Genomic DNA, 12,339 nt, shown 5'->3' with positions numbered 1-12,339 from the left:
ATGCAGGGACTGAGAGGGTCTCGGTGTGCATGTTTGCTCATTGCTGCAGTATTTACCACAGCCACATGCAAGCGAACCTGAGACCCATCGGGATGGTGGGCGTACTTGTGGGCCTGTGACCTCAACGGATGAAGATGGCTGTGATGTTCAGATTTAGGGTGATGAAGAGGGGCAGCCCCACTGGGCTGAGGCTGAGGACTGGGCGCCGCTGAGGGTGAGCAGCTTCCTGCAGGACCGGTAGCCAGTGGGTTCTCCAGCCACAGGCATTCCACAGACAAGGAAATGGAACCCCAACTGGCTGCCTGGCTGTAAGGCTGGCTCCCCAGTGGGTTAGCCCAGTCCTGTGGCTTTTGGGTCTTGGGGTGGTTTCAGCATCTGGGTGCTGTGAAGGCCTGGTTTCTATAGCAACTAACACTACCAAGGCTGTAGAGAGCTGAGCTGTAGAAAGACAGACCCAGCCGGAAGGTGGTGCACACCTTTGATCCCAGCACTCGAGACGGGACGTAGAGGCAGGTGGATCTCTGTGAGTTTGAGGTCAGCCTGATCTACAGAGTGAGTTCCAGGAAAGCCAGGGCTACACAGAGAAACCCTGTCCCAAAACAAACAAACAAACAAAAGATGGATTCTGCCAGGGTGGGAATGGGGAAGGTGAGACAGCCATTCATTTGGGTCCCTTACTAAACGAGGAGAAGGGAGAGGGGTGAGTCAGGGCAGGCAGGTGGACCACCTACCTAAAAGTGCAAATCCAAATGCAACACCCCTGCCTCAGGCCTGCTGTGGCTCCCAGTACCCTAAGAGAAGCATGCTTCCCATCATGCCCCATGAGCTTCTCAGTTAGGTCTCTGTCTCCCTCCCATGCTCCCCTTCACCACACTGCAGGCTCCTCTGGCCTCTTTCTGGTGGGTTCTTAGCCCCACCACACCCTCTACAGCCACCTCCCTTGGAACCCCGTCCATCTCTTGTCACAGTTCATTTGTCACGGTGTCCTCTTCTCCATGCAGGATTCCTGGACCCCACACCTTTATGCCCTTCCCTCCTGGTTTCTCTACCAAGGCGTGGAGCATGCAGTAGTCACTAAATAAATACTAGCTAGATGGACACCCCCCCATTCAGCTTGTACCCATCCAAACCTCCTTCCTCCAGGTTTTCCCAGTCCATCCCAATCCCTCTGCCCTCCCTCCTCCAGCTCAGAATTCTATACTTTGGTGTTTTCCTTCAAATTTCTACTTCAGGGCAAGGGACAGCTGACAGAATGGCAACACCAAAGCTGGTGGTCCATGAAGGAACCTGAGTCCCCAGAGCTGACAGGGCACTGGCTTGTTTAGGGTCTCAAATGACATTCTGGGTTTCTTGTACGGGCCCCAGAATGTGGATTTTCTTCTCTGTGTAGCTTTGGAGCCCTCCCGGCACTCGCCCTGTAGACCAGGCTGCCTCGAACTCACAGAGATCTGCCTGCCTCTGCCTCCTGAGTGCTGGATTAAAGGTGTGCGCCACCACTGCTTGGCTCAGAATGTGGATTTTTGACTAGGTTTTTGTTTTGTTTTGAATTTTCAAGAAAGTGTTGCTCTGTTGTCAAGGTTGTTCTCGAATGGCTACACTAGGTAATCCCCCTGCCTCTACTTCTTGAGTAGCTAGGATAACAAGAGTACATCACCTTGTCCTATCAATCTCTCAACCTTGCCAAGAGTAGTGACCTGGGACCAGAATGGTCAGTCCCCAGTAAGGAAATGTATAGCCACTCCACTTCACAGCGTAGGGAGTTTCTGGCATTCCCTCATGGACACCAAGTTCTCAGAAGTGGGGTTGGCATGGAAACCAGGCAGTCTGGCTCCCTGACTCAGAGAGGCCTGGGCCAGCCTTCAAGGTCACCCTTTGTGGGGCAGCTCTGGTTACTGCTTCCCCACCCCCAACCTGTGCCGCCTGGGAGCCGGCCTTTGGGATTCAGGCAAGTTCTCCTATCCATGGTGGGGATGAGTCAGCCAGTCCTCCCGCAAGGGGCTGTGTGGAAACCAGGGGTTGTAGGAAGGTTTACGGATGAGCCATCGGAGACACTGCACGTGGTTCTGGTTCATGGGTGAGTGATGGCTGAGGCACAAGGCAAGACACCCCACACCCACCTCCCGCTTCAGATGACAGTCACATGATTGTCAAGCTCCCGGTTCAGGCTCTGCACAGGTGTACACACAATGCTCCACACAATTCCAAGACGCCACCCCAGAATGCACCCTGAGTCATGGCTGCAACACCCTATTTTACAGATGTGGAAACTGAGGCCTGCATTACATATCTGGGAGTGGGCAGCACCATGCCAGTCTGGGGAAGTCCCTTCTGGTGACTCTTTTGGCACAGACCGATTCCCCACTCTAGTTATAGACTGGTTGATGGTTGTGGTTTGTGGTCACAAGTATAAAAAAGCAAGGCTCAATCTTGACCCCTAGTCCCAGGCCCCAGAGTCCAACCATTCAGCCTTTAGGCCACTGGCCTTCCAGTCCCAGGCTGTCTTCAGAGCATCTGGGATTCTGTACTCAGTCACCAACCAGATGCTGCTACCATAGCCACTCAGGCCATGGGCAAGAGACGCCACTCCTCAGCTGGCTGTTGTCACAACAGACAGTGGCCCAGTACAGCCAGAGTTTAGAGTTTTCAGAAGTTGGCATCTGCAGTGCTTAAGGGATACACCCCCATTTGACTGCTGGGACTCAACTGAGAAACAGTATTCGTTGGTTGTGGTGGTGCATGCCTATAATCCCAGCACTACAAAGTGAGTCTGAGGGCCTGGATCACATGAGACTCTCTCAAAACTAAATCATGGAGCCAATGGTGGTGGCCCACGCCTTTAATCCCAGCACTCAGGAAGCAGAGGCAGGTGGAGCTCCTGAGTTCCAGGCCAGCCTGGTCTACATAGCCAGTTACAGGTAAGCCAGGGCTACACAGTGAGACCTGTCTTGTCTTGATAGATAGATAAACAAATAAGCAACCCCAAAAGCCTAAGTTTTAAATACATGATTTTGAGCTGGTGAGGTGGCTCAGCAGGTAAAGAGACTCATCATGCAAGCCTCACGGCCCAGAATCAACCCTGGCAAGCTGCTCTCTGATTGCCACACAGGTATACACACGCACACACCACACAAACCCTAATAATAATAAAAAAATTAATCCTAACACTCAGGAGGCAGAGGCAGGCAGAGCGCTATGAGTTCTAGGCCAGCCTGGGCTACACAGTGAGACCTTGTCTTAAAAAACAAACACACCACCACCAAAACCCCGCAAAACAAAAATTAAAAAAAAAATCGTAATTTTGTACGATACCTCTGAGGGCCGACTGTGCACCCACCTTGTCCCCCAACTCCAGAACAGATGGGGACACCTGGGATTATTATACAATTCTGTATTTAGGGACGTGTTTACAGAAGGTGTCCCTTTATGTAAAATTTTAGACAAAGTTCATCAATCTCTCATAGAAACAGTTCGTGTGTTTGTGTTGTCTTGTTTCAAACTGTTGTAGGATGTGAACTGGACAGATCTGTTTGCAGGCCCGTGGGCTTCTGCACAACCAGGCTTCTGTGTTCAAAGGTCACACCGAATCCCGTCACATTAAAGCCACGGTGAATTCTGCTGAGTAGCATTGATGTGTGGCATGGATCACCTCAACATGTAGCTTCAAGACGAAAAGTGGCAGGGTCTCCCTGTGGGTAGGTGTGGCAATGGAGGTGGCAGAGGCCAAGACAGGCTTTGTTTGTCCCAGAATGGATTCCTCTGAAAACTTGTCATGGTTTCCTAGTGTCATAATATAAAAATACCCTCCTCTGGATAAAAATGTATACAGTGGAAAGCTTCTCGGTGCATAGCCAGGGTTGTGTGTGGAAAAGAGGTTTTCCAGGGCCTGTCTGATGTCTACTGTCTGCTGCCTAGCTGGGCACACGAGAATTAGAAATTCCGGAACATTCTTTTTTCTTCCCCCTTTCTGGTTGCCAACTTTTTGGTTCACATGATTTCAAGAGTCACTGCGCCAAAGAGCGGTCTGTCCCTTGAGCACTGAACGGCAGCAGAGATGACCCCACGTTTATCACCAGTGCAGCTTCCACAGCTTGGGGAGTAAAGGAATAAAAGCAGCAGACCCAACCACTGACATGATACGGAGGCCATGGCATCCGTCCTTTCTCCCTGGAAGCCACAATCAGGATGTAGGGGGAAGGCTGCTTCTGAGTCAGGGGAGTCACATCTTTGATCCCAAGCAGGTCTTCCGTGGGGATGTGGTGGCCATGTTGTGGTGACCTTGGCCTTTCCAAGTTTCACAGACTCACGGACACATTCCAGGGATGCACCGACGTCAACTTGAGAAGATGGTGAGAAACTGAGTTGAGGTTTCGGCTGAATGGATCTAGTTTTTGGAGCTGGTTGCTAAGCTTTGGGGGCTACGGTGAATCAACACTTCTCTTTTCTAGGAAAAAAAGGCCTGGCTCAGACCGTAGGAGAAACCTTCCAAGTACGGGCACCATTCAGGATGGGAGTCAGGGTCACTCTGACATAAACAACTCTCTTTGAGTAACTCCCCTACACCGACTTCCAAAGGTTTTGGAAACACTTTGTTTATACATAGGTTTCTAACTCGGGGAGTGGAGGCCTTTGTGAAACACACTACATTCGCTAAGGGCAACATTTCCACCAGCAACAGGATCTCCTGTGACATGGAGGCCGCAGACAGGCCACCAGCATGGTCCCACCCTCAGCAGCATGGAGGTTTTCATTTAGAGTCTTTTGGACTTTTTCTTTGCAAACCGCGGATTCTGGAAGGGCAGCAGCATCGTGCTGTGTCTCACAGACAGGCATGGGGGAAAAAACCACCAAACCGCAGTCCAAGGGTTCTCTGAATTTGGTCCTTCTTAGAATGCTTCGTGATGGCTTTGAACAGTTGTCTTTTAATCTCATCTCATGGCAAAAAAAAATGACACAGCTTCTGTGTCTGCTCCACAGCAGCAATGACAGCATCTGATTTTATAGCTCTTTAATATCAAAACAGCATCAGCTGGGAATAAATTCCAAGGATCCTTTATTAAAATAGCTGAAAGAGGTCTATAAATATTTATTTTTCTAAAAGAGTTTGGAGTTTTTGGGTGAGAATGTGGTGTTGTTTTGGTCCTGCCTCCCGTGGGGGAGGGGACAAAGGCAGGATTCCAGTGCCTCCTACAAGCAGGGCTGGCGGCATCTGCTCACACACAACTTCAGGTAACTAGTGTTACAACAATAACGTAAACAACTTAACATTGCTGTCCACATTTGCATGGCTGAGTTCTTGCCTCTCTGGCCCCACCCCATCTGGGAGAGAGATGGAAGGAGGAAAGGTGACCACTGGGGTATGTCCCTTACCCCTGGTTCAGAATTCCCACTCCAAAGCCTCTTCCCGGTTGGCAGCCCTCTCCAGTCGGTAGATAATACTGTTCAAGTTGGCCATTTTCTCATGCCGCCGCTGCAAGTTGGGATTCACCTTGGTGCTGGGGTGCAAAGCCGCAGCTGTGTCAGCAGTGGGGCTGGCACTCGGCACTTTGGCAGGTGGGGCACCAGGGAGGGATGGGGAGATGGGGGCTGAGGATGAGGGAACGGGTGACACGCATGTCATGAGGTCTGGTGAAGAGATGGCAGAGGGAGAGTTCGGCGGCCCCTCCAGGCTGCAGCATGAGGACTCTGAGGTGGACTTGAAACTCAGGGGGTCTGAGTGAACCTGCTCCCCAACCTCCTTTTCTTGAGAGATGTGCAATGGGGGGCAGTCTGGGTTGGGCGGCTCTGAAAGGAGTTTGTTATTCCCCAGAGGATGAGTAGTCTCCTCTTTGGGGCTGCCTTGTCCTCTGTCTGGATCCCCTACATCCAGGGGTTGGCTGTCCTCGTCCATCTCTGTATCTTCCTCCTGCTTAATCCTCACCAGAGCCCTGTCTGGGGCTGCTAGGGGTACAGGGCTCCCAGATTCCTGCAGCTCCAGGCTCTTCATTGGGGTCTTTTGGTCCTCAGCCTCTGAGTCAGGGCTCTGCGGGGTGGGGTCTATGTGGGTGTGGCCTGGTGGCAGGACACTGGGACCCCCACTTGGGTCCAAGTCTGGGTCATCCTGTGCTCCTTCCACCAGCATCTCACGACGCATCCTGGACCTGTGGTAGAGACAAGGGTGAGGGTCTGGAGCTCGACAGGGGCTGCTGACCCTAGACTCAGCCCACAAGAACAGCGACCACCCTGGGCAACACCCATGTCTACAGCTGTGCCTTCCAGTCCTGTTCTTTACAGTGTCCACTGTTCCTCCTTCCCACAGCCGCTGACGGAGCAGTGCCTGCCTCCCTCCCTTTAGTACCTGGGACAGGAGGTGCTGAGCAAACACCAGGTAATTAATGTTCCTCTCTGCTGCTGTAGCTGAGACTTCTGTGTGTATGTGAGTGTGCACGGAGGCCAGAAGTCAACACTGGCTGATGTGTGGTTAGCTTTTATTGTCAAATTGACACAACCCGGAATTAACCTGGGAAGAGGCAACCTCATCTGAAGGACTGCCTTGATTGGACTGTCCCATGCCGTGTTGGTGAGAGACTGTCTTGACTGTGAACTGATGTAGGAGGGCCCAGTCCACTGTGGGTGGCATCCCTAGGCTCTGCCCTGTATGTGTATATATATGTGTGTGTGCGTGTGTGTGTGTGTGTATATGTATAGCTCAGCATGAGCCAGGGAGCAGCCATGTCAGCAGGCCAATATGCAGCTCCTCCCATGGGTTCTGCTTCAGTTCCTGCCTTGACCTCCCTCAATGATAGACCATGAACTGAGGTGTCAGCCAAATGACCCTTTCCTCCCCAAGACGTTTTCACTCAGTGTTCTATCACAGCAATAAGAAAGGAAGAATACGGAGGTAACTTCATCAATACTCATACATCTTATTTTATCTTCAATGTCTTGGGGAGCCATGGAGGTCAGAGGCGGCCTGGTGTCTTTCTCACTCACTCTTCACCTTAGCTTCTAAGACAGTCACTCTCTCGGTGAACTTGGTACTCACACTGGCTGGACTGATCACCCAGTGAGCCCAGGAGCTTCCTGTCTCTGCCTCCCCAGCTTTGGGATCACAGGTGTTATGCGTCTTTTCTTTTTAAAAATTTAAATTACATATATTTGTCCAGTGTGCGTGCATACACTCCAGAGTGTAGGCACGTATGAGAAGTCAGAGAACACCTTGGGGGACTTGGTACTCTCCTTTAGCCTTGTGGGTCCTGGGGATCAAGCTCAGGTTGTCAAAATCATCAGGAGGCGTGGATGCCCTCTGAGCCCAACTTGCTGGCCCACTTCATAGCTTTAAAAAAGTGAGAGTTGGGGATCACAATCAGGTCTTCATGATCTTGTCGGCATTGCCTGGCCCCTTCTTTCTCATGGTGCGTTTGGAATCCAGGGCCCTTCTTATGGAAAGCGTGGTTTTCTTCTTTTCTTTTCTTTTTTTAATTTTTTTTTTAATTGAGAAAAGGAAAAAAAAAGTTTCTGCCTCCTCCCAGCCTCTTCTTTTCTTTTCTTCCTTTTTTGGAGACAGGGTGTCATTATGTAGCCGTGGCTGGCTTGAAATTCACTACATAGACCAGGCCAGCCTTGAACTCACAGAGATCGCTCTTTTTTTGTTTGTTTTTTGAAACAGGGTTTCTTTGTAGCTTTGGAGCCTGTCCTGGAACTAGCTCTTATAGATCAGGTTGGCCTCAAACTTACAGAGATCCGCCTGCCTCTGCCTCCTGAGTGCTAAGATTGAAGGCGTGCACCACCACGGCCCGGCTGAGATCGCTCTTACTTGTTCTTCAAAACCCACCTCAAATCATCATGACCTCTTCGTTCAAGTTTTCTGGAGACAAGATGCCCTCTTCCCTAAGCACCTGCCCCTTCTCTCCTTCTCTTTGTCATATTAATCAGGCTGAAGTGAAATGACTTGGCCCATGACATATATATGCTAATCAGGCTCAGGGAAGGTGGCTTTGACCCCCTGATCTCTGGAGCCCAGCTCACTGTGGATATGTTTTTAAAGAATGTGATGGATGATGTTAGAATGCTTGGTTCCTATGAGAAATGAGAAGCAGAGACGGTGTCTCCATTGCCGCTCCGGAGGGGAGGAGAGAAAGCTGTTAGGACCCATGCCTCCTGCTGTGCTATGGTCTGGGTCTGCACTGAGTAGAAGCTCTACGTAGGGTGCTCACTCCGACAGTTCCTGATTGGCACTGGGGGCGGGGCAGGAGTGATGTGTCTCATCTTGTGGAATCATCACGAGACTCTGAGAGGTTGGTGACCTGCCGAAGGCCACACAGCTAAGGTGTGTGTGATGCCGACGCGCAGGCTGGGAAGATGAATGTCTATCTCACCCCTGCTAACCTTTTTCCTTCTTGGGGCTCTTGGGACAGCTTTCTGCCCCAGAACGGATGGATAGACCCTTCCACAGTGCCACATGGACCCTGGCGACACTTCTTGCTCAGAGAGTGGGTAGGATCTCAGACACGATCCCTACAGTCTCCACCAAGCCTCCTTCAGGGGGTCCTAGGCCAGCCTCAGGAAACCATGTGGCCTCGCCAAAGCCACAGCACTTGGGACCTCTGAGACCCGGACTGGAGGATGGAAAGGGGCCATGCTTGGAGGAGCCACCACACCTGAGGCTGCAGTGGGGCAGGTGTTCCTTCCTAGAGGCCACTGCACAGGGTGGGTGTGACGTTAGGGTCACTGTCAGTTCTGGTTGTACCAGGCCTTTACATCAACACTGACAAGGGGGATACACTATAGTCTTGTTTACAGCTTACAACACGGGACTCAGGGGAAAGCTCAGGTCCCTCAGCTAGAGGTGACAGAGTTAGTGCATCTGGGAATCTAGAAACAGCTTTGTGATCCAGTGCAGCCCCCAGGCCCAGACAACCCTCAGGTGTTCCCATGAACCTCCAGGTCTTCCTTATGTCTGTGTCCTGTGACCCTCTGTGTTACCGTGACCTACTGGGCCCCTGTGTCCGTGTTCCCATGGCCCTCTCTCTGCCAATCCGTGACTACCTGTAGTTGTGGAACCAGTTGATGACGGTGTTGGTCTTGAGGTTGAGCTGGAATGACAACAGCTCTATGGTCTGCTGCGAGGGATAGGGCTCTAGCTGGTAGGCCTTCCGCAGCGCCTCCTTCTCGGCGGGTGCCAGCACCACACGTGGCTTCTTTGCCTGCATGAGGCTCAGCTCCTGTGGCTGCTGACAGGGGCTGGGGCACTCGGAATGCGCAGCTGGTGACTCGCTGTCCGAGCCTGTGTTGATGAGCCCATAGCGGCGCTTTAGATAGGCTGGAGAGAGAGGGGTGGGGTGAGGGGCCATTGCCACTTGGCAGGGGTGGTAGATCTCCAGGGGCAGTGGCCAGCCAGCCCAGCAGAGCCCTCCGTGTCCCCACTCCTGTCCTGTTACTGCCCCCTTGGCTTTGCCGAGATGCTGGCCTGTCTCCTGTGCTATTGCTTGTGAGGTTGGTGGAGGTTAGGGGATATTCTGTAACACAGCCACTCCAGAGGCCATGAGGGGGTGCTTGCAGTCAGAGGGCGCTCAAACCAGGGAGCTCTGTGGCCAGCAAGGCTGTTAGAAGTGCCACTAAGTTTCACAAGAGTTTGCTGTGTGAGGGCCACTTTGAATAAGCCCTCTTATGGTAGAAGGCATGGTGACCTCACAACAAAACATGAGCAAAAGCTCTGCTGCGGTTTAGATCTAGAAGGTTCTCCAGAGGCGACTGTGGGATGGTCCTTTATGCTGTGTGAAGATATGTCACTGTGACTGTTTTAGTAAAAAGCTCAACAGTCAACAGCTAGGTAGGGTTTTCAGGGCAGAGAGAATGCTGGGAAGAAGAAGGCAGGGTTGCTAGCCAGACACAGAGCAAACAGGATGGGTAATAGGAAGATGAGGTAATAAAGCCATAAGGCAGAAAGTCAACTAAGTTACATGAGCTAGTTAGAAACAAGCCTAAGCTATTGGCCAAGCTTTCATAATTAATACTAAGTCTCTGTGTGGTTATTTGGGAGCTGGCTGGCTGTACAGATAAAGACTCGCTCTAAGAGGCTTAAGCCCACCTGAGCGATACTGGGAGGAGGAGTTGGGAACTTTAAGCAGTGGGGTCTAGCGGGAGTCTTTAGGTCCTTGGAGGTGTATCTTATTTTGACTTGAGACAAGGTATCACACAGTCCAGGCTGGCCTTGAACTCACTATGTAACCTAGGATGACACTAAACTTCTGATCTTCCCACCTCCGCCTCCTGGATGGTGCTGAAATTATAGATGTGTGGTACCATGCCTGGTTTAGGCAGTGTTGGCGAATGAATCCAGGGCTTCATGAATGCTAGGTAAGCACCAGCAATGCTGACACTTTCCCAGCATGCCCTTGAAGGAACTACTGGGTCTGCTCTCTGCCCCATAGGCTAGGTAAGGGGCAGAGGATCGAGCTCATCTAGAGGAGAGAGAGGCCTGACAGGGAGCTGGGGACAGCGTGCTGCTGACAGTGGCAAGACCACGTGCCATCTCTGGATGTGTGGACGGCACAAAAGATGCCACATGTGATTTTGATGGGGGATTGCTGCCAGATGGGGGTCTTCAGCGTATGGCAGGGACCTGGTCTCACCTTTCTTCTCCAGCTTCTTCATGTCCCGCAGCTTCTCCACGTTGTGGGGGTCGCTCAGCCACAGCTGCATGCGCACAAAGGGCTCCCGGCCCTTCAAGCTCAGCTTGTGCCAGGGTTTGGGCCTCGACAGCAGGTCCGACACGGAGCCCTGTGTCAGCCCCAGGATGCTCTCACCAAACAACCGCTGCCCTGGGGACAGGGCAGAGGGCAATTGTCACCCCAGGCCAGCCACAGGGAGCCACTCCCAGGGGAGTCAGAGGAGGAGCAGGCCAGGGAGGGTGGCCCAGCACTCTTTCTGCACAAGAGACTCGGAAGGGTTGGCACTGGGCAGTAACACAAAAACCGATCTTCTGTAGGATGGTTCTTCATTCCCATGGGACCGCCCCTCCAAACTGCCAACACACACCCTGTATTGTATACAAGCTTGTACCCCACCCCCAGGATACCCTAGAGGATTCTATCCAAATTCCAAATGTGTCTGACCTCTGACCCATTAACTCTACCCCAGGATTAGCCTAGAGGGGCACCTGCCGAAGGTCACCAGGGTTATAGACTGTTTTTGGTGGGAAGGGTGCCGGGGATCAAACCACAGGCCCCATGCATGTCGGGCAAGCTCTGTGCTTCCCGTTTCTGGCACCCCTGTCCCTTTCTAGCTTCTTGTGTGTTCTAAGAATCTTGCTTGGTAGCTCAAACTTGTGATCCTCTTGCCCCAGGCTCTCAAGTACTGATGACAGGGATGAAGGACACACCTGGCTCCAACTGTCTTCCAGTGGAGGCCACAGGTCAATCTTGGTCTTCCTCAATTGCTTTCTAAACCTCAGTTTTTAAGGAGATGGGATCTCTGACGGGTCCTGGAGCTCACCGTGTCCTGGCTGGCCAGGGATCGGCGTGTCTCTGCCCCAACGCTAACTCTGAGTTACAGGTGTGCATCATCAGGTCCAGGTGTTTGTTTGTTTGTTTTTATTTTTTTATTTATGTGTCTGGGTGTTTGGCTTGCATGTATGTCTTCACAACACTGCCTGCCTGATACCCTAGGAGGGCAGAAGAGGGCACTGGATTCCTGGAACTGGAGTTGTAGATGGTTGTGAGCTACACATGTAGGTGCTAGGAACTGAAAGAGCAGCCCGTGTCCTCAGCTACTGAACCATCTTTCCAGCCCCCATGCTTTTTAGTCAGTTAGTTTGTTTGTTTTTCAGACAGGGTTTCTCCGTGTAGCTCTGGCTGTCCTGAAACTCACTCTGTAGTCCAGGCTGGCCTCGAACTCACAGAGATCCACCTGCCTCTGACTCTCGAGTGCTGTTAAAGGTGTGTGCCACCACTGCTGGGCTAGCCTCTGTTATTGACTTTTAACTTTTTTCTTTTTTTTGAGAAAAGGTCTCACTCTGTAGCCCAGGCAGGCTTCGATCTTGTGGCTATCCTCCTGCCTCAGCTTCCTACAGTGCTAGGATTACTGAATGAGTACCGTGCCCACTTCGTGTTGGGTATTGAGACAACACTATCTTTCTCTCAAAATAAAATCCGTGGTGACAGTTGTTGGGCTTGCATGTGTCCCTGGTGGGGGACTGAGCTGGCATGCATCTCTGATTCAGAGGAACGAGTCACCCTGTTCCCTGGTCCCAAGGACAGGCATCATCATTGCTCCAGGGAATGGAATTTTTTTTTTTCTTTTCGAGACATGGCTGTCCTGGAACTCATTGTGTAGCCCAGGCTCAACTCAGAGATCCTGTCT

At 51.7% G+C, this 12,339-nt stretch overlaps 1 protein-coding gene across 4 annotated transcripts in view; it reads right to left on the bottom strand.

Moving 5' to 3' along the window:
* Positions 1-3,324: 3,324 nt before the first annotated feature.
* Positions 3,325-12,339, bottom strand: part of Cux2 (cut like homeobox 2) — a 176,691-nt gene continuing 167,676 nt past the window's right edge. For 2 of the 4 annotated variants that reach the window (XM_041648037.1, XM_041648034.1), the window contains 3 exons: positions 10,611-10,799; positions 9,025-9,298; positions 3,325-6,137 (listed from right to left, as the gene is read on the bottom strand). In XM_041648037.1, the coding sequence (XP_041503971.1) occupies positions 5,375-6,137; positions 9,025-9,298; positions 10,611-10,799 (1,226 nt within the window). In that variant the 3' untranslated portion in view covers positions 3,325-5,374. The remainder of the gene's footprint in view (positions 6,138-9,024; positions 9,299-10,610; positions 10,800-12,339) is intronic. The other 2 variants (XM_041648033.1, XM_041648035.1) reach the window with 1 other exon arrangement.

Source organism: Microtus oregoni, unplaced genomic scaffold (genome assembly GCF_018167655.1).
Source record: "Microtus oregoni isolate MIOR12 unplaced genomic scaffold, Mior012 000003F_ref0000135, whole genome shotgun sequence".
Lineage (NCBI taxonomy): Eukaryota > Metazoa > Chordata > Mammalia > Rodentia > Cricetidae > Microtus > Microtus oregoni.
The sequence above is the reverse complement of the archived record's forward strand: the minus strand, read 5'-3'. Positions and strand labels throughout refer to the sequence as shown.